Source organism: Onychomys torridus, chromosome 8 (genome assembly GCF_903995425.1).
Source record: "Onychomys torridus chromosome 8, mOncTor1.1, whole genome shotgun sequence".
NCBI lineage: Eukaryota > Metazoa > Chordata > Mammalia > Rodentia > Cricetidae > Onychomys > Onychomys torridus.
In genome coordinates, this window is record NC_050450.1 from 34130018 (window position 1) to 34156688 (window position 26671).

The 26671-nt window shown below is 43.4% G+C and overlaps 1 protein-coding gene across 3 annotated transcripts in view; it reads left to right on the plus strand.

The window, feature by feature from the left end:
• Positions 1-8544, plus strand: part of Clint1 (clathrin interactor 1) — a 56905-nt gene extending 48361 nt beyond the window's left edge. For 2 of the 3 annotated variants that reach the window (XM_036196604.1, XM_036196605.1), the window contains exons 9-12: positions 952-1026; positions 4028-4314; positions 5604-5808; positions 6832-8544. In XM_036196604.1, coding sequence (XP_036052497.1) covers positions 952-1026; positions 4028-4314; positions 5604-5808; positions 6832-7181 — 917 coding nt within the window. In that variant the 3' untranslated portion in view covers positions 7182-8544. The remainder of the gene's footprint in view (positions 1-951; positions 1027-4027; positions 4315-5603; positions 5809-6831) is intronic. The other variant, XM_036196606.1, reaches the window with a different exon arrangement.
• Positions 8545-26671: the final 18127 nt, after the last annotated feature.

Sequence of the window (26671 nt, forward strand, 5' to 3'; positions counted from 1 at the left end):
ACACAGAGAAACCCTGACTTGAAAAACCAACAAACAAAATGAAACAAAAACTAAGAACAACATTGAAATATGGGGGCAGGAGAAATGACTCAGTGGTTAAAGAACATACACTGTTCTTACAGAGGATCCAAGTTCAGTTCCCAGCACCCACAGCAACTTCAGTTTCAAGGAGATCTGATGCCCTCATCTGACTCCTTGGGCACCTGCAGACACTCACATAGACACACACACATAAATACAAGTAAATATTATTTTAACTTTGAAATGTACAGACTTCCGTCATGAGTGTGTCTAGTTCTTTGTTTCATGGTTTGCTCTATATCATTTGTGAAAGAGGATTTACAGTCAGTTGTTTTTCTGGTTTTAACTCTAACATGGAATTTTCACTTTTTGGTGGTGATTAAATGCATAAAAATACATCTGATAGTAAAGATATAAAATCCCATGTGAAGATCCTCAGATTCAGAATGGCTGTTCTAACTGTATAAAAGTTCATTGAGATACATGGACATTAGATCTGGTTAATTTCAGTGCATGCGTGCATGTAAAATAAAGATTTAACAAATGGAGGGGGCCGCTCGAGAGATGGCTCAGAGGCTGTTCTTCTAGAGGTCTGGAATTCAATTCCCAGCAACCACATGGTGGCTCACAGCCATCTATAACGAGATCTGGTGCCCTCTTCTAGTGTGTAAGCATACACACAGAACACTGTATGCATAATAAATAAAATCATAAAAAAAAAAAAACAAATGGGGAAGAAATACCAAAAAGTCTAAGAGTCCTAGAACCATGCCTGGGAGAACCGCAGGTGAGCAGGCCAGCTTGTGTGATGGTCATGGGCCTCTCCCGTGGCATATTTTTGTGTATTGCTTGAAAAGGATTTCTGAAATTGCTCATAATTGTTCCACAGCTTAAGCAGTTTAAAACATTGTTCCTGTTTTTGCCTTCTAGGAGGATCAACTGATTTATTCGGGGGATTTGCTGACTTTGGCTCAGCTGCTGCATCAGGCAATTTCCCTTCCCAAGGTAGGACATGATTTGATTGCCCACAACCAAAGGCTGTTAAAAACTATCAGAAAAGTTCATATACACAGCTACTAGTCAGCATTTTTAATCCCGGTGGTATTTATAATTCATAATTCCCAATCATTTGTCCACAAGATAAATTGGGTCAGTGTCTTAGGTATGCAAGATGAGTTAACTTAGTTGTATACTACTCAAGCTAAGCCAACAAAAACTACCCATATTCATAACACACTCTTGTTTAGTTTTACAGGGAGGAGTGTAAGTACACCCGGTCTCATTTTAGAGCAAAAATACAGTAATTAATGTTTCCCTTAGCTGACCTGATTTTCCAGGAATAAAAATGGGCAGCTTTCTCAAGCTAAACATCCCCTATCATGGTTCCTTATATAGATAATATGTCTGTAGAGTTATATAGAGTGTAGAGGTCCTTACGTCTTTTTCCTGCAGGTTGTGAAGGAATTGTGATTTTTTTTTTTTTTTCATAGAATCTAGGTGGCCCACAGTGTGAGCAAGAATTTAAAAAATAGCTTTAAGAATCAAAAGCATGAGGGGCAGGGGAGAAATGATATGTAACTGAGTTAGTGTTACTCTTCAGTTCTTAATAGACTATATTGCTGCTATAATAACCTAGATTAAATTTTATATTGAGTAATATCTATGTAAGTTCATAGAGTATTTAGGAAGGGAAATGCACAGCTTTGACTGTAGCTTGCATTATTTTGACAACCTCCTTCTATAAATTCCAAGTGTTTCCCCACAATGAGAGTTGTTGTATAATTTACTGCTTCCTTCTGGAAGTGTGGCAGCACCTTTCCAAGGCTGGTACCTTACTGTGGGTACATCCAAGTGGAAGAGAAACAAGGTAAACATGGCCTAGTTGTACAGGCTCCCTGGGTAATCCTTGACTTTTTTGTGTATATGAAGTTGTCTAGTATGCAAATAACTTGAATATGTTAGTTGATCCTTTTCATACATCTCTATCCACATGTGTGTGATTCACACACATACAGTCTGATCATCACCGCACAGGGCTGAACCCACAACAGTGATTAATCATTTCTGAACAATGTCTGCACCACTTGAAATCTTGTCCTTGCATGATTAATCATCTCAGTGTTGAGTTTTCAGATGGGGCAACATGCTTTGCCCGTTTCCACTCATATTCTGCTTAATGGATCCTGCAAATGGAAAATCAGGGTAAAGTTTATGTTCATTCAGTAGCTTTACTTAAATGGTTTTAAAACATCTAATAATCAAGAACTAATTGGGAAAATGGTTAATACACTGTCTTGTAAAGATTAACAGCAGGTTATATATGGTAAAACCCTGAGGAAAGAATAGTGGCCCTGCTCTTACCTGAAACTGTCAGCAAGCTTGGGGTTTCTCACCTAAGGATGCTGCATATTAATACAGTAATAGAGGAGTGCAGTCTTCCAAGACATCATGTGACTGGTCTCCTGATACTTAACATTGTGAGACAGTGCTGCTGGAGTGGTTATCTTTTAGGCTAGACATGTATTCCCAAACTGTAAAGACCATGGAGCTATGCTCTTAGAGTTCCAGGTGATGGTCTGGAAATGGCTGTTTCTTCACTTTCTGCTTTCTCAACTGCCACAGACTCCTGTTCATGCACTTGTCCCTTCCTAAAGGACAGGTGTATTTACTTGGAGTCATGTGTAGCCTAGTCAAAGGAATGTTTAAATATGACTTGCTTGTATAATCAGTGTGTTCGAGATAATTAATGTTATGTATGCAGCTTTCCCAGAAGCCCTCATTTGAATTGTACAAGTTATTACAAAGGAATACTATCCAACCTCAGATGATGCTGCATATGCTGTTACTCCATCTTTACAGTATAGATTTAAGTCAGGTCTAGAGGAGCTAGCTGATTATCTCAGGTTTAAAGTTTCTTTTCACTAGTTTGTCTCTGGAATGTGTGAAGGCTTCCTGATGACTTTCTAATGCTAGCTTGAGGTGTTAGCTTTCCATCACTCTGAGAGAACACTTGAGAAGACTGCTTGGAAGAAGCTTATCTAGCTAACAGCTTCAGAGGCTCTGGAGTCAGCTGTTCTTGCTGTGGGTCTTTGGTAGAGAGGCTGGTATCCTTAGAGTGGAGGTAGAGAGGCTGCCAGGAAAGGGCCATGACAGAATATACCCTTCAAAGGCATACCCTTCCTCCAGCCAGGCCCCACTTCCGAATGGCCTACTCTGCATGAACTCATCACTGGACTGGCCCATTGATAAACTTAGCACAGTTATCACCTCTTAGTGCCTCAAACTGCAGACCAAGCCTTCAATGTGTGCCTCTTCAGATTGCATTAAATTTAGACTAACCTGATTTTCCCTTGCTAGTTAGTGACTTCCCCTGCTCATACACTGAGCAGTCAGCATGCTGGAGGTCAGTCTAGGTGGTAGTCCTTGTGTTGTCCATGGAAACAAAAGCAGTCAGAACTTCTAAGAGAAATTTATTAAATGCCCACACTTTGCTTTACCAGCTTTTTATCCTTCATGATTTCTGTTTCATTCTTAATAAATTTTATATCATGCACTTGGGGTTTCGGCAGTTAGGTGGATATTAATTGCAGCTGGATTTCTCTTTGAATCTTCTAAATGATGAGCAAAGATGGGGCTTTCTGACTGTGGAGTTGCCCTCACTCCCAGCAGGAGTTAGCCAATATAGAATTTCCTCCCTTTTTGAGTTCCACATGTTTAACTGTTGCAGACTTGGTTGGAGTCATTTCATGGTGCTTTTTGTGTATCATGAACAGACCTGCCAAGAGGTGGGTTTTCCTTTGAGAGTTCTAACCCTTTTCTCTGCCACCTTGTTAAAAATCTTGTAATATTCATGGGGAAGGATAATGTCCAGATGGAGATGGGGCTCACAGATGCTAACCTGTATGGGCTCCTATCAACTTCAGTTAGTTGCAGTTCGTAGAGCGTGCATTTGCTCTGTGCACTTCAGAGTGCTTCTTACCCTGCCTTCTTTCTGTCTTGGTAACAGCAACAAGTGGGAATGGAGACTTTGGTGACTGGAGTGCCTTCAACCAAGCCCCATCAGGCCCTGTTGCTTCCGGTAGTGAGCTCTTTGGCAGTGCCCCACAGCCTGCAGTAGAACTCATCAGTGGCTCACAACCAGCTTTAGGCCCACCTCCTGCTGCCTCAAATTCTTCAGACTTGTTTGATCTTATGGGCTCATCCCAGGCAACCATGACGTCTTCCCAGAGTATGAATTTCTCTCTGATGAGCACTAACACTGTGGGGCTTGGTTTGCCCATGTCAAGATCACAGGTAAGTTGTCAGCCTCCCTTGGGAATTGTTAGTACACCTCCTAAGATGTCTAATAGGATGATGGGTTAGTGTAAGACAAGACACCCTCCTTCCCATAGTCCACTGTGGATCTAAACCACATTCGGTGATACATGACAACACAATAGAGGTCAGGGCTGTGCCTGTTTATGTGTGTTCTAAAGGGCAAGGCCTTCTTACCTACTTACAGTCCCTAAAATAACAAGCCTGACACAAAGACATGCTGAAATCTGTTGGGTCACAAAATTGTTTTGGGGGAACGGATACTTTGTTTGACCCATGGAAAATAGTAAATTTCAGTTCTGTCTTTAACAAAGTATCTCTGTATATCATTGCTCATGTAGAAAATCATTGTCTCGATGATGAATGTTACCCCTGTTCTGGGCCTGTTGTCCACCTTCATTTCCATAAAGGAAAACTAGTGCGAGTTTTTTAATTCACATTTCAAGAGTTAAATACAAATTTCATAACAGTATAATTTGAACAGACAGAGGTGGGAAAGGGTCTGGATTGTACCTGGAACTTGCTAGCTTTGACTGAGTTACTGCAATGTTTCTGATGCTAATCACTTGTTTTAATGCATAGATCCTCATCCTTGGGGTATTAGGATGAAGGAGGGAAGAAAGAAGCAGAAAGGTGACTGTGAACAGGCTGGCGGCTTGCTTTCAGCCTCCGTCGTCCTTCTCTGACCCTCTGCCGTGGCAGTTTTCTTCTCCCATTCCTGTCCTTGTTTCCATCCCTTTTAAGATTCTCCTTAGCCACCACACACCTCTGCTTCTTTCTCCTAAATTTCTTCTGTTGGCCCCTGTGTGTATCGAGTGCCGCTGGTGGTGTTCACTCGAGGCAGGAGAGGCGCACAGAGCTTGGACTTTATACCATGAGCACACAGACCTGCATTCTCTTTTGCACAGCTACATTTCCACCTGTCCACCTTCAGTTGTGCTAGCCTGGCAGGTGGGTCTTTGCTGCCTGCCCAGGTGCTGCCCTTTGGAGTGTGCTCAGTAAATCTGTTTTCCTGGGGGTCAGGGGCTATGTTAACCTGAAGTTGGTCATTGCCCTGGGAATTTTTTCAGAGATAGTGGCTTCTAGAGAACTGGGCATTGGGTTACTGGAGAATACCCAAAGTCTTCAGAGGCTCCATTTGGGAAGTATCCCAGAGCGTTGACATCATTAACATAAGGCATCCAGTTATTTGATATTATGTGAGAAAGTTGTTGTCTGATAACTGAGCAGCTGGTGCTCGATTTCTAGAACAAACTTTTCTTTTCCAGCCTCTGCAGAACGTTAGTGCAGTGCTGCAGAAGCCTAACCCTCTCTATAATCAGAATGCAGATATGGTCCAGAAGTCGGCCAGCAAAACCCTGCCCTCTACTTGGTCTGACCCCAGTGTCAACATCAGCCTAGACAACTTACTACCTGGTATGCAGCCTTCCAAGCCCCAGCAGCCATCACTTAATACAATGATTCAACAACAGAGTAAGTTACCTCCAATGCCCCATCTATGTGTCATATCTTTTGCATTAAAATAAAAATAGATGGTGTACACTGCAGAGAGGTGGGGGGGTGTATGTGAAGATAACCATATTCACCTAAGATTACCTGCTTAGTGTTCACTTGTTACCCCTCCTACCAGCACACTGACTCTGTATTGTGCCTCTCCTATGGTAAGATTTATGAGTTCTAAGGCCCTTATCTCTAAAATAAAAATACTTCTGAGTGCAGCGCATGCCATTAATCCCAGCAGTTAGGAGGCTTAGGAATTAAAGGACTGCCTGAACTACATGGCTAGACTGTGTTAAAAACCTGGCACTGAGATATAGCTCAATGGTACAACTCTTGGCTAGCATCCTTACAGCAGTGGACTCTCCATAGTGATCCAAAATAGAAAGTTGTTTTTTCCAAAATTACCATACAGCTGTTTTTGCAAACAAAACCATCTGAACTCCCCAGCTCAGGGACCCTGCTTCATGGATGTTGTCTTCTCTCATTGTGCTGAGTGAGAATCTGGATGTCTGTACTGTTTTGTTTCTTACTGTTCTCATTTAACAACATTAATATGATGGTTTTTCCTATGTTGAGCATTTTCAGAGAAAAATGAATTTTAGATTTTCCCCTCATACCAGTGCACAGCTCATTTAAATTAAGTTCAACTTTTTTAAAAACTATAAATAGAAAAATTTGTATATATTCTGTATATCTGCTTTTTCCTTCATATAATACTTTGAGTCAATGAATATAAACTTTTTTAAAACTTATGGTAGACACTGGCTTTTGACAGTTTATTAGATAGGATTCAGCAATGGATTTTGTAGGGATGTTTTGGAGTCATGTTTTTGTCTCTAGGAGACATCTGCTGAATATCTGTTGAATGTAACCAGGACAAATTAATTGACTTCACTTAGTGGGTTTCGAAGTATTGACAGTCTTATTTTTCTGCTCTATGAACCTTAAGAATTCATTCTTATTAAAGTCATTTGTTTTTCTCCTTTCTTTTGGTAGATATGCAACAACAGCCCCTGAATGTGATGACTCAAAGCTTTGGAGCTGTGAATCTCAATTCTCCATCAAACATGCTTCCTGTCCGGCCACAAACTAACCCTCTGATGGGGGGACCCATGCCGATGAACATGCCCGGTGTGATGACAGGCACCATGGGAATGGCCCCTCTGGGAAACGCCCCAGTGATGAGCCAGAGCATGGTGGGCATGAACGTGAACATGGGGATGTCAGCCACAGGGATGGGCTTGACGGGCACAATGGGAATGGGTATGCCCAACATGGCCATGCCTTCTGGAACTGTGCAACCCAAGCAAGATGCCTTTGCAAACTTTGCCAACTTTAGCAAATAAAAGATTATAAAGCAGCAAGTGGAGGAAGAATGTGTAGCTGCAAATAGGTGATGTTGGGATGGAAAAGGCTGAGCAGTTCCCTTTTCTTTTATCAGTTATTAAATAGCCCACAGAAAGAACCAAAAAGTCTGATGTAGAAAGTGAGGTGTCTGGTGTCTGAGAAGCAACACAAGCACTCAGGCGAGGCAGTCAGGATCGTTTTCCCCAGTGAAGGTGCGCCACTGACAGGGAGAGGAGCCCTGAAGGCTCTGAGTCAGAGAGCCCATGCCACAGGCTAGTCAGTCTGCGGGAGGACCGGCGCAGGGCTGAGTCAGTGTGCTCCACTCTAACTTTATACTTTGCTTTCCCTGAGGAACTTGATTTTTCTGTCCCTCGATCGCCTTGTCATAACTGGGTCTGTTCCTTTAGTACCACTCTCGAGTCCGTATATGAAATCATTAAAGTTGGATGATCAGTTTTTTATAAAAATATATATTTTTGTCCAAAAAAAAGGCATACATATGTGATTATGGCTAAATCAAAGGTAACCTGATGTATATACTTTTGCCAAGGTTCCAGCAGCACTGCTGACACAGCATCTCAGCTTTCATGGAATTGAACCCTCTTTCCGCAGCTGGTAATAGCTGTGAGATTTCACCCACGTCTCCTTCTGTACTATCCCTGTGCAGAACTGGGAAAGCCGTTTTTTTCAGGCCTGCTCTGTGGTTTCCTTTAAAAGATGGAGAAGGAAGACCTCTTGTGTGGTGTTTGTTGGGGCAGTGGTTGATTGCCCTGCGCAGTGATGGACTTGGCAAAGCTGCGTCTTCGCGTATCCTTGTAGCCATCATTCAAGTCCGAAACGGTCAAAAGAGAAAAATATTTATTTTTATCTTTTCTGGTGTCTTTTCAAAAAATTGAAAGGTAAAAATACATTAAAACCTTAAGTTAAATATAAATGTTAGGACTCAGCAATGTTCATGTTTAGATTTTATACAGTATTTGTTTTGTTTGGGTTTTGAGTGTCTATAATACGGCATTAGCAATATGGTTCCAATAGAAGTTCGATATCTCTTAGTAAAGGAGACTGTAGCAGTCAGAGACTTTATTGATTTAATGACAAATAAAGGAGATGAATTAAATTTTGTTGTTTTCCTGCTATGATTCTGCATTAAGCTCACATGAAAATCATGATGCTAGAGTTTGGAATGCAAAATTAAATGTTTCAACCTCAAGCTGGGAATATTTTTTAAAATAAATACTATAGTATCAAATTATTACCTCCCCACTTTATGTTGGAATTTTTTTATTCAATTGATACAACTTTGTTTCCATTGTATTCATGATGTTCTGTTATATATAACATTAAAACGTTCATTAAAATCAACATGGAACTGCCTCTTCTCTCCACTAGACGCGAGGCCATTTGGGGAAAAATAATTATAATTTGGGCAAAGTAATTTTTATAAATAATTTAAAATTATTTAATGACTTTTCTATTCTTTCCTATCAGGCTCTACTGTCAGGAATTAAACATGAAGCAGCAGAGACACCCTGCCCTGCTCTGCTCTTGCTAATGTCCCATCTACAACATTTCTAATTAGGCAGAAATCCATGTACTTCAGCTAAGTGGGAAGGAAAAGTGATTCATTTGCTGAATAAGAGATGAGAGAGGGTGTAATTAGCTGACTGCGGTTTTTAATCTTTCAACAATTCTGTGTGTTTAAATTAGTTTCAAAGAATGGGAGCTTTCAAATGTTGTTACTTCAGAGCGATCCAGCCAACCTCTGCCGAAGACAGGGGTAGGCTGTCTTCATTTACGCTTGAACCCCGTAATCTTAGTTTATTTTTAATTGAGAAGTATGTCTTCACTTTCTCAAATAAATATAGTTCTTAAAGGAAGTAAATATTTTATACCTGAGTGTGTTTTTGCTGCTGTGGGTTTTGGTTTTGGTTTTTCTGATAGCATTTACTTCAACCCATTTTTACAGCCCCTGCTTTTCTTTATTTCTCTGAGGACACGAAGGACCCCCTCCTCTTTCTCATTGGGCTCAACACTTAGTTTGCCATCTCCAAAGTAGTTTTTGTTTCAAAACCCACCACAGAGAAAGTCTAAGTGCTCCCTGGGTGAAGGCCTGTCCAGTTCGTTTTCCTTTTGAGATAGTCTCCCTGCATCACCCCACCCGCCTCAAACATCTTGGCCTCCTGAATGTGGGATTACAGATTATGTCACCACACCTGCTCGGGGCCTGTTTACTGTAAGGATTTGGATCTCTTTAGTCCATAAGTTAGGTAATGAGCAGTGGATTCACAGGCACCCCAGGGTCCATTTTTGTGCCTTTCCCTAAATCTGTTTTCCCTTCTCTCATAGCTTCAAGAACCATAAAAGAGGAGCCAAGAGTTGGCTCAGTGGGTAAAGGCACTTGCTACCACACCTGACCACTGAGTTCAAGCCTTAGGGCCCATGGTGGAAGGAGAGAACTGAGTCCCACAAGTTGTCCTCTGACCTTCACACACAGACACACACACCTAAATCCATGCACATGTATGCAAAGTAAATTTATGCAATAAACACACGTAAGAGCCCAGTGAGACGGCCAGTGAAACACTTGTCCCTCCAGCCTGACAAGTTCCACCCCTAGAACACATTAAAGGTAGACGGTGAGAACTGACTCCACACTTGTGCTGTGGCCTGGCTGCCCACACACATTACTCATATAATCATGGGGGGGAAATAACAGTTTTTTGAAAGTCATGAAATGGATGGAGTGCTCTTTGCTGTACTTGGTTCAGCTTCCCTTTGTTGTTTCAAACGTCTGAATTAGGGGCTGGAGAGATGCTGGCTCAGCAGCTCCAACTGCTTCTGCAGAGAGCTCGAATTGGTTCTCAACACTGTGCCAGCTCACAGCCACCTGTAACTCCGGTTCCAAGGCATTGGACGCCCTCTTCTGATCTCCACAGGTACCTGCGTGGTAAATTTCTTTGCCGGCTTTCATGCTTTCTGGTCTTTATACTGTCTATAATGATCAGTCATCATTTGTGTTGGACATGGAGACATGTTAAATGGAATAAACTGGCTCTCAGAAATAAACTGGCTTTTTGCTTCAGCTCTCCTGGGTGGCTGCATGATGATGTAGGAAGACCCATTTGCTTGGAGCTGGGTCTGATGGTGAAAGCCTGTAATCCCAGCTAGTCTGGAGACAGGCAAGAGAGTCCAGGTTCAAAGCCAGAACGGCAACTTGAACTATCTCAGAAAGTTAAAAAGGCTGGTAGAGGGTATGAGGCTCTGGTTTCAATCTCTAGTGCCACAAATAATAATAATAAGCTAGCATTTCTGTGCTCTGATTCATTTTTCTAAAATAAAGTCCCTAGACTTGCTTCTTAGTGATATAAAACAACTCCACTCCACAGGGGTGGGAGGACCCGCCTTCTCTGGGTGTGCCTCTGCCTCCTGCCTTACTTATGCAGATGTCTTAGACACCAACCCTAGTTTAGCCTGTTGCTCTTTGCTGCCTTTACCACCTCCTGTGATGTCACTGACTTGACATGGCAAAATCCCAACATTCCTGAAAGCAAAGTCATTCAGAAAGCCCAAGTGTCTGTCTTAGGTTGGTTTCTGTAATAACTGAGAATTGTGCTGCCGTCATGAACTTCACACGGATTTTTAAATTTTTAACTGTCAAAGGAATTGTCACTGACTGCATGTATTTACCATGGGCATGCAGGTGTCTGGGAGCTGCTCAGTGTGCTTTTGGTTTGAGATCTGCACAATATTTCCTGCTTGTTTACTTACTTTTGAGGCAGACCTGCATGTACCCCAGGCTGGTCTCCAACTCACTATGTAGCCCAGGATAGCCTTGAGCATGTACTCATCCTGTCTCAACCTTCTCCAAGTTAGCATCACAGGTGTGTTCCACCACACCAGCCCTGGCTTTCATTAGCTGTAGAGATCGCAGATCTGTTATTTGATTGAATTCTTAAAATTTTGCTTACCAAGATTTTGCCCTTTTAATATCCAGGTAGGTAATTATATATAAAAATCAAAGGGGGAAAATAAAACCCATGAAAGAGGAGTTTTTATTTACCTCTAATTCAACTGTGGCCATGATTCCTGTCTTCCTTTAAGGCCATAGGTGAGAGTTGGCCTCTAGACAATTCTGAAGTTTAGCTTCCCAGAAATGTAGGAGCAATCTGAAGTCCTGATGGGCAAAAATGGGCTTCGTTTCTTGAAATAATTCAGGCAATATGAGTCCTTACTTTTGGTTTTGCTTTTTTTTTTTTAAGCTTACATCTTGAAACTATAGTCTTTGAATACCCCAGGCACATGTGTTTCTTAGTTTATAATGAGATAGGGTGGTATATGAAGCTATGTGATTCCAAGATCCCTTGAAAATAAACTATAAAAAGGAAAAACGCAAAACCCTCTTCACCTGTGGCTGCTGCAGTCACCCACCAGAACTAAAAGGTGCACTCTGGGCCAAGCCACTTACCCACTCAGGTCCCTTCATTCTCAAGGCTGAAGGAATACTGTCTCCTTACCAGAAAGAATAGGTAAGACAGAAGAAAAAAAGTGAGTCTCCCAAGCAAAGGCAGTTGTGATACACCCAATTGCCCATGGGTTTGCCATGGAAGGATAATGCCACCTGGAAATCCTCATCTCATAGCTTCATTTGGAAACTATTTTGTAGTGTAGATACAAAATTCATTTTTGGTGACTAGAACATTAAAAATGTAATGTTCTAGATCTTAACCTGTAGATTTTATTAAACATTATCTTCGAAGCAAGGTCTCACTTAAGTTGCCCAGTCTTAATGAACTCACTTTGTAGCTGAGGTAGGCCTTGGATCTGCAATCCTGCCTCAGCCCTGAAAGAACAGGGATTACAGGCCTGGCTTACTTATTTTTGAGATTGAATATCTTGCTATATTGTCCAGGCTGGCCTGAAACTCATGATCCTTTTGTTTAAATCTCCCCAGAGCTGGGATTACAGGCACATGCTGCTTGGTTTGTTGTTGTTGTTGTTTGTTTGGTTGGTTTTTTATTGTTTTTTGGAGGGGGGTGGTGCAGGTGTAGACCAGGCTAGCTCTGCCTCTTCCTCCTGGGTGCTGGGATTAAAGGCATATGCCACCACTGCCCGGCGCTTTTCTCTTTTTTAAATGCAACTGAAATTAGATAGCAGACTAGCTCGCAATAGTTGTATTTTTCCCATGACATTTTTACTTTTGTAATTCCACAGATTTAATAAGCCCAACTCTTCTGAACTAGGAAGTAAGACTGCAGTATTGTAAGGTCCTTCCAAACCACAAAACCACCACCATTTGTGAGATGTACTTGTTCAGACTTAACCATGTTCCTGTGTCTGCCCTACCTCAAGTCCTGTGCTGTGTCGATGCAACAGAAACATGGCCATGAGGCCACCAGGGGACATGCGAGCAAGGGTTCAGCGGGATGAAGGGAGGTCATGGTGCAGTCTTTAGAGAACTGTAACAGGTAGACTGCTTGTAACTAGGGAAACCCTCTGAGAAGGGAGAGTTGAATGAGAAGGAGGCAGCTATACTCAGTAAGACAAGAGGTCCCAGAAACAGAGAAGGTGCCAGGGGGAAAACCAACAGCCAGAGTGTGGTGAGTGTGGACAGAGCCCAACAGAAGAGTAGAAGGTGGGCTTAGCGAGTACTCTACTCCTTAGGAGTTCCTCACAGAGGACTATCAACCTGGAATATTAAGACGCATCCCCACCCCCACCCCTTTCTGTCACTAGGGCTGAGAGTGGGCTGGGGATGGAGCTCAGGGGCAGAGTGCTTGACTAATGCATAAAGCCCTGATCCTTATAAACCAGGCAAGGAGGCTGAAGACAAGAGTCCATTGTCATCCTTGGCTACATACAAGTTCAAAGCCAGCTTGGAATAAATACATGAGACACTGTCTAACAAAGGGAGAGAAGGCTCACTTCACTGGCCCTTAAAAGACCAGTGGAAATTTGTATGGTATACTTTGATATTTGCTGTTAAACAAATGCATTGGCAGTTAATTGTGCATGAAGGGTAAGGATTATTTGCATGTAAGGGGTTACTATAAAAGCCAGTTGAGTATTTCAAATGATAATGTTCATGTGTCTATTATGGTCAAAGAGAATGTTCATGGTCATTTCTCTAATTTGCATAACAGCCCCAAGCTAAGAAGGTAAGACAGTTATTATTTCTTCTTTACAGGTGAGGAAACATGACTTGGGAGGCCACAGTCTTTAGGGGAAAGGCCATGGCTTCCAGTCCCTGGAATTCACATTCTGGTTTATTCCACTTTCCTTCATTACTTGTTTATTAGTATTTCAGGCATTGTACAGACCACAGGTAGATTGTCCACTTTCTCTTGCACACCCCTGACCACTTGGTCCCCAAACACTCCACACACAATACACAACTTGTAAATATTTGTTAACTTGTGTAATATGTGTGTGTGTGTGTGTGTGTGTGTGTGTGTGTGTGTGTGTGTGTATGTGTGTGTACATGCTGTCACAGCATACTTGTAGAGGTCAACTTGTGAGAGTCAGTTCTTTCGTTTGACTATGTGAGTTCTGGGGATCAAACTCAGGTTGTTAGGTTTGGCAGCAAGCATGTTTACCCATGGAGCTATCTCACCAGACCATGGAATATTCATATCATCTATTTGCATTTTCTATAGGTCAGCAGTGGGAGATAAGCCTTATAGCAAATAAAAACCTACACAGTCTGATAGAGGGAAACTTTTATGTATGTTTTCCAGAAATGGACATGTTGGAGAATATTATTTTAAGATGTGTTACTTTTGTTTATGTTGTATTTGTTTAACTCTGAAGCTGTGTTGCTGCGCCTGTCTAAAACACCTGAAGGGCTAATAAAGAGCTGAACGGCCAGTGGTGAGGCAGGAGAGGACACGTGGGGCTGTCAGGCAGAGAGAAGAAATAGAAGGAGAAATCAGAGAGGAAAGGAAGTAGTAGCCACAGAAAGAGGAGGACCCGGGGGCCAGCCACCCAGCTACACAGCAGGCCATGGAGTAAGACACAAAGAAAGGTGTACAGGATAGAGAAAGATAAAAGCCCTGAGGCCAAAGATAGATGGGATAATTTAAGTTAAGGAAAGCTGGTTAAAAACAAGCCAAGCTAAGGCCCGGCATTTATAATTAAGAATAAGCCTCCATATGTGATTTACTTGGGAGCTGGGTGGTGGGTCCCCCAAAAGAGCAAAAACAAACAACAACATGGACATATATCTTAAACACACACACATCATCATCATCATCATCATCCAAATCTAGAAAGCAGAAAACCCAGCGGATTCAGAGCAAGTTAACTCAAAGGTACCTCAAATGACCAAGAGATAGGTCATAAGTAAGCTGCAGGTGGAAGGTGGGTGGGATTGGGTGGCTGTATGAAGGGATTCATTTCAGAAAGCACACAGTGGTTTCAAAAACATGTGTATGCTTCTTCTAATTCTGAGAAACAGAATTAAGAAGCCCTGTCACCAAATCAAACTAGATAGGGAATATCTACAGGTAAGGTTGTTCTTTTGTTTTCTGGTTGTGTTGTTGTTATTGTTCGAGACAGGATTTCTCTGTGTAGCCCTAGCTGTCCTGGATTTTACACTGTAGACCAGGCTGGCCTCGAACTCAGAGACTCCCTGGCTCTGCCTCCCGAGTGCTGTGATTAAAGGTCTGTACCACTGCTGCTGAGCTAGTAAGGATGTTCCTAAGACCATGTTTGAATGGACATCGTTAAGGGCTTTGAAAAGCATTCAGACAACACTCAACCATTTGAGAACACCACTTTGATCACCACTTGAGTTTATTTTTGGTGGATGGGGGTAGAAAATATAAAATGAAGTTTGAGCATGAATTACACACACGTACGTACACATACAAATTTAAGTTCTTTTTTACAGGAAAGTAATAAGATTGAACAAAAGAAATATTAAAGTACTTTGATCTTAGTTTACTTGGCTTATTAGTTTTGTCCTTCAGATCTAATCCCTATAATGAACCAATAAAGGATATTGTAACAGAAAAAGAGTTAAGAACTTCTCATAACTGAGTGGTGGTGTCAGAGCCCCAGCACTCAGGAGGCAGAGGCAGACAGATCTCAGAGTTCGAGGCCAGCCTGGTCTACAGAGTTAGTTCTAGGACAGCCAAATCTACACAGAGAAACTCTGTCTTCAAACAAACAAACTTTTCATATAGAGACCATTGAGAAGGCTCACTCAGTAGGTAAAGACCCCAGCCACCAAGTCTGAGGACCTGAGTTCAATCCCTATGACCCACATGGTGGAAGGAGGAAACTGACTTCCGCAAGTCATTCTCTGACCTCCACACATGGACCAGGAAATAGATGCACATGCACAAATATATAAGGTGTAATAATCTTTTTAAAAAGAACTTTTCACATCCTCTTAGTTCCTCTAATGTGTAATTGTTCTCTGTGTACAGAACCTGTCTGTGTATGCAATAAAAATGTTGGCTCTTAAATACTGGATCTTCACCCAATTTTTAGTTGTCCCAAGAGTTCTTGGATTTGAATGATAAAAGGGTGCCATAAGGTGCCGCTTTAGTAATTAACCAGTTCTTTAATAAAGCCTCAATTACTTTGTTTTCCTAATAAGGAGGGAGAAAAAAACTGTTCCAAGAGAGAGTTATATTCGACATCTGGGAACCTCCTAACAGCTGGCTACCTAATGAATATTCATCAGCCTGAGAGGCTGCAGACCATTAATAAACCAATAGATGTAAAGCAGAACCAATCTTTGTCAGCTTCAAATGAGATCGGATGTAACGCGCTGCAAAGTGTCACTGCCGCATTGAATTGAGTTTGAGAGGGTAATGATCGCATACTGTCTCTGTATCTCCTCGCTTCTAAAACCCTTCCCAGACTGCTGGCCGTGTTTCCATGTACAACTTTGTTCCTTCCCGAGTGCCTAACAGGAAGCTTACAATGTCTGTGTTTAAAAAAAAAAAAAAAAAAGTTCTCCGAAGTTACATGCTCATCACCAAGACTCTAAAATGAAGGAGGCATCTCCACAAGAGAAAAGTAGGGATGTGTCGGCATCAAACTGATTTTGTATGTCTTCCTATGACCTGGAAAACTCTTAGAGTGAAACCTATGTACACAACAAGAAACTTGGCGCTGTCATTTGTTGGGTCCTTTTGAGGGACACTCCCTCACTCTGCATGTAGGCAATGACCTAGACATTATAAGTGGAAGCCTAGGGTCAGTAGTGCCTCCATGTGACACCTGTGTGCTCATGGGCAGGCTTCCCATTTCCTGGGTGAGACAGACATGTTTCTGGAAGCTTTGTCTGGGATTATTTCCTAGGTGAGAGATGGGGCCTAGGAGACTCTGCACTTTCACAATCAAACAGGAGCCCTCTTTGGCTCTGTTCTCGTCAAAGTACTCAGCCATTTGGGAGACTCCTGGGATGAGAGGAAGAGAGTTGAGTCACGGAAGCTCTCTCAGTGACCTTCTGTATTTCATTTGACTAATCTTTTTTTGTAAAGACATGGTCTCACACAGTCCAGGCTGACCTCAAACTTCCCATGTACCTGAGGGTGACCTTAAACTGACCCTCCTGCCTCCCCTTCATGAGGACTGGGATTACATGTTTGCACTGCCACACCCTATTCATGGGTGCTAGGTATCAAACCTAGGGCTTCATACAGGCTCATCAGCCAGCCACTCTAGTAACTGAACTACCTCTCCAGCACACCTTACCCTTCAACATAGGGTAAAATGTATTTTGTCTTAAGTGTATAACATGGTAAATATGTGCGTGTAAGTATATAACACTGTAGCATTTACCATTTCTTTTAAACTGGACAGTTCAGTGACATTGGAATAGTCTCACTGCCACCCAGCTGTCACTATCATCCATCCTCCGAGGTTTTCATCTTCCCCAACTCTGTATCTGGGGAACATGAATTTCCCACCCCATCTCACTCCTCTGAGGGGCGGGTGGCCACCATCCCCCCCCCCCCTCTCTCTCTCTCTCTGAGTGTGCTCTAAGTAGCTCATGTCAATCCGGTCATACAGTATTTGTCCCGTGTGACATCTCACTTTGCACAATGTCCTCCGGATCCACTCATGTTGTATCATGCCCTAGGATTTCACCCCTTTTTGAAGGCTGACTACTGTTTGGTTGTATGTATCCACCATGTTTCATTTACACGTGGACGTTTGAGTGGTTTGCACTCCTTGGCTATTGCGAAGAAGGGTGCGTCAAGGGTGCTGTACAAACATCTGCTCGACCCCTGCCTTCAGTGAAGTACATACCGAGATGTGGAATGACTGTGCCGGGTATAACTCTGTTTTGTTGTGGTTTTAGATGGGAGGCCAGTCTCGAACTCAGAGCACGAATGCTGCTGCCTCTCTGAACAGCCAGTAAGCGTCGTTGTTGAAGAACTGCCATGTAGTCTCCTTTTCGCTTCCAGTCATTCTTACCTTGATGCCCTTGGCTATCCCATTCCCATTTGGGCCTGTCTGGAGGTCAAGCTCAGGAGGACAGACTTTGTTCTCTTCTAAACCTTATTCAGTTCACAGCTTGAAAATCCACGTGAGAGACTAAACAAAAATAATGGGAGGCTGAGACTGAGCTTAACGGTAGAGCTCTTGTGTAGTATACACAGGGCCTAAGACAATCCTAGCCCCACATTGGTGTGGGGGGGGGCAATTAAGATCCACTCACTACCCCATGAAAGAACAACACTTTACAGCATCTGTGGCATTCTATCACAAGCTTGACCACTATGACTGTCTTAGGGGGGGAGATGGCATCAAATACCACATGGAAGCATAGAAATGGCCAGGCGTGTGCTAGCCCCCTTGCTAAATAGAAGAAAACATCACCTTGGGTCTTGACTCAGTCTTAAGTATGCCACTCCTGGAGATGTCAGATCCATTTCCCTGCCGTGATGGTCGCCTCTTCTAAGGTGTCCCAGATAAAAGGCCAAATCTCAGAAACAGAAAGTGAGAGATGGCTCAGTTACAGAAGAAGGTACTTTTGAAGAAAAGGGTTCCTTGTGCCATTCATGGAAATAAATAAGACAATATTCTGCACAATAGTAGAATTGGAAATCCTGTAATTGGATATGGAGTGATCTTCTCTAAGTGTGAGTGGAGAGGCAGTCACATGACAGAATTCCAGCAGGGTGCTCAGGCAGGCACTGGAGATTCTGTCATCTGCAACACAGGTATTACAAAGAACTAAGTGTGTGCTGAGTGTAGGGACTCATGCCTTTAGTCCTGTTAGTCGGGAGGCAGAGGCAGGCATAAATCTGAGTTTGAAGTCAGCCTGGTCTACATGGCAAGTTCCAGGACAGCCAGGACTACATAGAGAGACCCTGTCTCAAAAAGACAAAACAAGGCTGGAGAGATGGCTCAGAGGTTAAGAGCACTGGCTGCTCTTCCAGAGGTCCTGAGTTCAATTCCCAGCAACCACATGGTGGCTCACAAACATTTATGATGAGATCTGGTGCCCTCTTCCGGCCTGCAGGCATACATGCATAATAAATAAATATTTTTTTTTAAAACAGAAAAACAAACAAACAAAACAAAACAAGAAACAACAAATAAAAACCCCAAAAACTAAATGTGCTTTTTAAGAAAAAAATTTCTTAAAAAAATGTGGTGTACCTTGCATGTCCACTTGGATATTCTAGACCTAGGAAAATGCATGACTTAAACTCAGGGAATAAAAGTAATAATGTTCATCCCTCTTTACAAGAATACCTTCCCCACTTCCCCCTCCTCCTTCCCACTCCCTCCTCTCCTCTCTCCTTTTCCCTCCTCCTTCGTATATTGCAGCAGCAGGGACAGAATCCAAGGCCTTGTGCATGATGGGCAAGTACTCTATTGAGCTACATCCCCAGACCTTTTTATAATATCATATTTGATTTCTTTGTTTCTCTTCTTTTTTTTTCTTTCTTTCTTACTTTTGAAGATGGATAAGATGTTTGGTTGGTTTCAGTTGAGAGTGGGAATAAAGATGACGCAATCTTCTCTGTTGAGTTATTATATATTTATATTTATATAGAGATATGACATAAAATCATCAACTGGTATCTTTCCTTCCCACTACCACCAGTACCCTCTGAGCTTAGGTCTCTCTTTGTGGCCTCCTGGATGACATTCCCGTTTGTGGCCTCTCTTTCACTCTCAATATCATATTTACCTCCTTCTAGCTCAAAAATTATTAACGACTCTCATGCCCCATGAGTCCAGCTGCTCAGTGACATCTAACCGCAGCTAGTCCTTTCCAGACCCTTTTCCTCCAGTCCCCTTCCCATGAGTCAAGCAGAGGAAACTGTGTCTCACTCACAGCACCTCTTTCTGTTCCTCTCAGCCAGCCTTCCTCAGATACAGGTCCTTTGGGCAGAAAGACCCGGCCTTCTCCATGTAACCGTGGGAGAAGGGAGACCTTCTTTTCTCGTCTTCCCCTGCATAATTACATTAATAACCACAGGGTTGGTATCAGGCAAAGCTCATGGTTCCTGTTTTAGATGGAAAGCAGTAACAAATCTATTATAATCATGGTTAAACCTTCCCTGGCAGCCCCATCCATGCCAGGCACGGTGCTGAACACATCCCAGATGTTAGCTACCCACTGGAGTCTCATGCTAACCTGTGGGCTAGCATTTCAGCTACATAACAACTTGAGATGGGGGGGGGCGGTGTTGGTTGCAGAAGCTAGGATCTGGTACACAGAATTCCCAGAAAATCCTTTCATTTGCATGTGGTTACGTGGTTATATGTTCATAATCCTTTGTAGCAATATATACAATGTTAAAGGCAGGCTTAGTGACACATATCTGTGACCCCAGCACTTGTAAGGAGGAAGCAAGAGAATCAGGAATTCAAGGTCATCCCTGGCCACTTAGTGAATTAGAGACTAACCTAGATTATGTGAGATCCTATTTAAAAAACAAAACAAAACAAAACCAAAAAACAGGGGCTGGAGAGACAGTTCAGTGTGTAAGAGCACTTGGTGCTGTTGAGAAGACCCAGTTTCAGTTCCTAGCACCCACAAGGTATATCACAACCTCCAAAACTCCAGTTCCAAGGGATCTGACACACTCTTCTGGCCTCTGTAAGCTCCTGCATAAATATGGTTCACATACATACACTGAGGCTTACATATATACATGTAAAACTTTTTTAATGCATCTTTTATTTAAAGCCCCAAAGCAACAACAGCAAAATATAGTTTTGTGTAATAATTGTCTTTAAATGAAGTACAGTTTTATGTCACTGAGTCTATACACATCAGTCCATAGTCACAGGTCCCATTCCAGGAGACAGAGAGACCCCTCCAGGTAAATGCACATGGGCTGGGGTCTGCAGGAGAGCCCTCCCTAATCCACTTGTTGAGGTTGCATGGATACCCACAGTGCAGGTCTCACTGACTGAACAGGAATCTACTGCAGCCAGGAAGTGTTAAGAATCACAGCCCCCAGGGCTAGGGAGTTACCACAGCAGGTTAAAATGCTTACTTCGAAAACCTGATGAACTGAGTCGGGTCCTGGGAGCCCACATAAAAAGCCAGATGTGGTTGGTGGTTTATATTTGTAATCCCAGTGTGATGGGAGGCACACAGGAGAGTGCCAGAAGCATCTGGGCCAGCTAGTCTCAAGAAGAGTGGCCGAAATAAGATCGATAACACCTCAACAAGGTGGAAGGAAAGAACCAACTCCCAAGAACCATCCATCCTCTGACCTCTGAGACCTCCACAGATACGCTCTATGGCGCGTGCACGTGTGTGTACACACACACACACACACACACACACACACACACACACACACACACGTTCATTGCAGCCAAGTTCCCAGACTTGATAATGATCATAACTTAACAAAACCCCCGCCCATGTCTTCCAGCTTTTTCTTACCCGACTGGCTCTCTCCTGCCTCCTCAGAGAACGATTTGTGGGAGTTGATTCTCCTGTGTGGATCCCAGGGATCAATCCCAGGTCCTCAGGCTTGAAGACAGTTTCCTTTGCCTCCTGCAGAGCTTTCTCGATAGCTCTCCTTTTTCAATGTTAGCTGCCTAATTCTTTACACTAGCTAACATCCTTATTCACACTCTGTTCCCTTGCAGAGTATCGATCTGTCCCAAGACAATAAAAGCAATATGAAAGCAATGTCTCTGTGTCCCAGTGTCTCTGATGCCAACCCAGGACCTGACCCTCGTGCTTAAGAAATCACCCCGTTTAGGGTACAAAACACGCACTTACCTAAACTACAGAAGACAAAGGGGGGCATGTGGAACTGACTGAGTTGCAGTTTATCCAGAAGGACACCCAGGGAGAAGTGTCAGGTATATTCTGAGATCCATGAGGCTAGCCATGGGACTAGTTCAGGGGATGACCCAGAGTCTGGTAGACAGCAAGCACTCAATAAATGAAGGTGTTAGCTTTTTATTATCATGTGTTGTTAGCCAGGACGATGACCCGGCCCCTAGGATTTGACAGTTTTCTCTCGCAATGAAAGCATTTGCTTCCTTCTGGCTCGCTCTGACCCCGGAAAACAATTGTCCCTAGAGGCTGAGAGCCGCCCCTCCCGGCCAGCCACAGTCCAGCATCTGTGTGCTTTAGCAGCCCCCCCCCCACCCTGCCACTTCTAAAATCCTAGACTAGAACTCCCCGCAGGATTGGCCTCTGCTTGCTTTGTTCACTTTGTTTGCTTTGAAGACCTTCGCCGGCACTGAGAAATCAATAAGCCCGGTCGCTGCTGACCCTGAGTGTGGCTCTTTCCCACTCTCCTCTGGGAGGAGGCTGGGCTCACTCCAGCCCACTGGTAGTCAGGAGCCCAGCTCTGCCTGCAGAGGAAGGTCCTTGTAAGTAATCAAGAAGCACAGGTTTCTCTGGCTGGGGATTCCCTACCCAAGCTGTCATAAGATGAAATGGAAGCATGCGGTCCAGGTTTGCGTGATGAATAAGCCTCAAGTTAGGCTTGCTTCGATAGGGTTATCAGTCACTGAGCAAGTTAATTATTTAGGAGAACGCTTTTTATGGTGGGGTTCATTTAAATTTTGCCCCTTGATGTACGTATATAAAAATGACTAATCTGTCGGACACTGCTATTGTGCACCAGCATCTATCACTATCGAGCCTCTTTTTCATAATTGGTTTATTAATTATAGCATCTTAATGATCTGTTTAAAATAAATAAACCATTTGCACCATTTCAAAGGTATTTTGTGGGGCTCAGCTGATATTAAAATAGCACCGGCCTTATGTGCCTCTTCAGCAAGTGACCTAATTAGTTAATAAAGTAATTGAATATTAAAAAGGATGTTGCAAGTGATTAAAATTTAAGAGCCTTCAGAATGTTATTAAAGCTATAAATCATACATCAGGGTTTTAATTTGCATAGCTTCGGAATTACTAATGGTCCCCGGTGCACAGGGGGGTTCGGCAATCAGCCCTTCAACAAAATGTTGGTGATATTCAGGCACCAAATTCTTTGAACCTCTTTTCAGAGCCACGTGAAAACCTGCTCTTGCCAAATTAAATGTCTAGCTGTTGACACCGCTGCTTGCTCCCTCTGGCAAGTATGTGCATTCACACATTCATCCATGCACCAAATAAAAAGAAAGGGGGGGGAGAGAGAGAGAGAGAGAGAGAGAGAGAGAGAGAGAGAGAGAGAAGAAGAAGAAGAAGAAGAAGAAGAAGAAGAAGAAGAAGAAGAAGAAGAAGAAGAAGAAGAAGAAGAAGAAGGCAGAAGGAAAGAAAGAAAGGAAGAAAGAAAAGATGAAAACCTTCTGTGTCTAGCTTCTGTGCCCAGTGTTGGGCTTCATGAGGAGCAAAACAGATCCATCCCCCCACTTGGAGACTTCATTCTGTAGCTGGACCTCATCGGTCATGTTGTCCCCTCTTTGGATAATTACAAAAGGGGCTGAGGAGTTATGAAGGAAAGATGTGTGCCAGCAAATGAGACCCCGTCTGCTAGAACAGAGAGGGAACACCTAATTACAGGCAGAGCCTGGACTTTGGCTTTGGGTGAGGCTTGTCCAAGCAAGATGTCGTTGAATCTGCCAGAAGAGTGTAGGAAGGACGGGCTGAAATTGTTTATCTAACAGTCAACATGCCTTCCTCGATACAGGATACCTGACTGTGTTAGGCTATATGGCTAACACAATGCTCAGAGAACATAGATCCGGGCCTAGGGACAGCCAGTCATTGTAATTCTATTCTCTGCCTAGGGCTGGTTTAAGGTAGCTGTGTTTTGAGGAATTCTAGGAAGCTTCTAGAAGAATTTTTCTTTTTGGTGGGGAAAAAGGCTCTTTTGGTGCCTTTGGATGATATCATAAGTAGAGGTGATGATAATTGGAGCTAGAGCAACCATACTGAGACCATGAGGTAGACGTCAAAGAAAACAAAAAATATCATTCACACACTCTAAACTCAAACCCTGGTGTTTACTGCTCTTTTTTTTTTTTTTAACTAGCTATGGAAATTAAGCTTCTTCTTCTTCTTCTTCTTCTTCTTCTTCTTCTTCTTCTTCTTCTTCTTCTTCTTTTCTCTCTCTCTCTCTCTCTCTCTCTCTCTCTCTCTCTCTCTCTCTCTCTCTCTCTCTCGGGGGTGGATGGGTTTCTCTTTGTAGCCCTGGCTGTCCTGGATGGAACTCACTCAGTAGACGAGGCTGGCCTCGAACTCAGAGATCCACCTGCCTCTGCCTCCAAGTCCTGGGTACCACCACCACTCAGCCAGAAATTGGGCTCCTTAACGCATGAAATAACTTTCACTTGAATGCTCTGCTGCTTGAGCATCTTAACAGCAAGTGGGTCAACAGTGAGGATGGAGGCCCTTGAGGGACAAATGAAAAGACTCACTTAAATGTCCAGGTGAGCAGAGATGAGCTTCTAAACTGTGGCCCTGGAGAAGGAGGAAAGAGACAAGAGGGTGAAGACAAAGCTAAGGTCTCATAGACAGACAGCCAACAGGACATGTCAATGTTCAGCTACCTCGTCTCTGGGCACAGCAGCTGCCCTTTGTTGAGTGTTCCCTAAGCTCCTGGCATAGTTATATGCCTCCCTTCTTCGGTATCTCATGGGATGACTTTGGCTATGGAATACTGTGAATACCATCAGTCATCACCAGGATTTGGTTTCATTTTCCAAGTCAAACAGGCTCTCTTTGTGTAGCCCTGGTTTGCCTGGAGCTCACTTCGCAGACCATTCTGGCCTTGAACTCACAGAGATCAGCCTGCCTCTGCCTCGCCAGGGCTAGGATTAAAGTGCACTACCATGCCTGGCAAGTACTCTTAAGATCATGGATAGAAAATCAAATGGCTAGGTGCTACACAGGCAGCAAACCCCTCATTGCATGTTCTTTAGCATTAAACGGTGGTGAGCTACATAAGAAGTCACATAAGGTTATGAGAGTGAGGGGGAACAGAACCTGTGATTTTGGAGGAAAAGATGCATGTAAATAAAGCCCCAGGTTTGTTCCAGCTTAATAGCTCCTCACTTATGGTTTCCAGAAAGGCCTTTGGTGTCGAGATTCCTGCAAGAATAATAGTTTCATCAAAATGGAATATGGAAACATCCAGGTCACTGGTCCTACATTCCCCCACTATGGCAAATTGGTTTTATTTTTTAGAAGCAAATGTTTTCTAACTCTATCTTTGCAGATGGCATTTGATTACTATCTAGTGTTTCACAGCACATGCTGACTCTGTAGCTACAACATTTATTTGCCTGCCGTGGCTGTCACAGAAGCTGTTTGTCGATGGCCCGAACTAAGATGAACACTTTAATTTGAATAGTTACGTATGTTAATGCCGACTCCCCATTTGGATTTCTCAATTTCCCTTTCTCGGCTTCCTTTACAGTCGAAGTTCAAAAGTAAGTCAACGTACAAGGAAATAGTAGCTAAATAAAAATATGGCAGGTGGCCTGCTCACGACCAATATGGAAACTGTGAAGATGCTCGGAGTTAACTGGGTGGTGAGCACACTGGGCCATGCAGTCACAGGAAAGATGAGGTAAGCATTGGGTTGGGTTTCTGACCGTGGTGATAGCTGGTGACAAGCCACCCTGGCAACCAGCACCTAATGTGTGAGCTGCTGCTTGCTGCCTCCAGAGTGTACTTTCCACGTGACTCTAATTGGCCCACACAGGAGTGAAAGCATGACCTTTCCCTCATTAGTCACATGCTCAGACCAGCTGAGCTAGCTCGCACTGGGTCACTGGGGTCTCTTGTAGGAAATTACCATTCCAGTGCCCCATGGCCCTCTTGCAACCCCAACTAATGAATGTCCCATGGAGTCTAATGTCCTTCCTGGGGGGAAGCATGCAGCTCCGCCAGCAGCAGATGGGCTCTTCTAAAGGTTTAACCCAGGAAGTTCAGCTAACTGAAGGAGCCCAGACAGTTTGGGGAGCCAAGGGATAACCTCGCAGACGCCTGCGTGCTGGGAGAAAGGAGGAGGACACAGTAGCAGTGTGGTGGATCTGGTCTTAAGACACAAGGACAGGCGAGTGCAGAAACTGCATAATATCACACAGCAAGTTCAAGTGTAAATGGCACCAAGGGTGTGCTCTATCAGGCTATGTCACCAACATTTTAGGATTTATTTTGTGTGTGTGTGTGTGTGTGTGTGTGTGTGTGTGTGTGTGTGTGTGTCTGCCACACATGTGCAGAAGCTCAAGGAGACCACAGGTAGCCATCGGATGCCCAGGAGCTGAGGTACAGTTTGTTGTGAGGCACCGGCCACGGTTTCTGGGGTCTGAACTTGTGTCCCCGGAAGACTAGTAAGCACCCTTAACCACAGAGCCCCCTCTCCAGCCCCTCCTGCCTAATTTTAAAGATGAGAATGGTGTATGCCTGTTCTAGAGATGAGGAAGCTAATGCTTGGAAGTAATCAGTGAGAGTCAAAGACCCTCCCAGGAGCACCACATTGTGGAAATGAATACATCATGAAGCAGAAAGGGCTTTACTTTGCTCTGGGCACACGCTTCACTACAGATCTGAAGCAACAGGGCTAATCAATCATGGGCAGGAACCTCTAAAATTAGGAGTCAGATAAAACCTTCCTCTTTATAAGTTGACCAACTTGAGTTTTTCCTTGTAGTTATGAAAATCAAACAAACATAACCGTATTCTTGTTTTCAGTGACTCCTTTAAAAATCAGCTATTATTTCACATACCACATTTCTCTTCACCGTGTTTGTTGCTAGTAAATCATGCTTCAGGTGGGGTAGGGAAGTCTTCTGGAGGCGTTGGCATGTGTTAGGAGGTAGATAAGCCTTGACACCCCCCCACCCTAAAACAACAGCTTTCCTTGGTTAATTATAAACGCTTGTTTGACTCGAGAGCACCTTTGCATCCAGTTCTGCAGTGGCCGCTCCATGCTGGGGATGGAAAGAAATCTAAAGACAGTGGCAACTGCTGTCTCAACTGGGCTTTCACACAGCACTGCTGAGAAACTAGGGCTTCAAGGCAGTAGTGCAGGGGCCAATCTCCTGCCAGCAGGGGGCGCTGAGAATCGTGACAGCC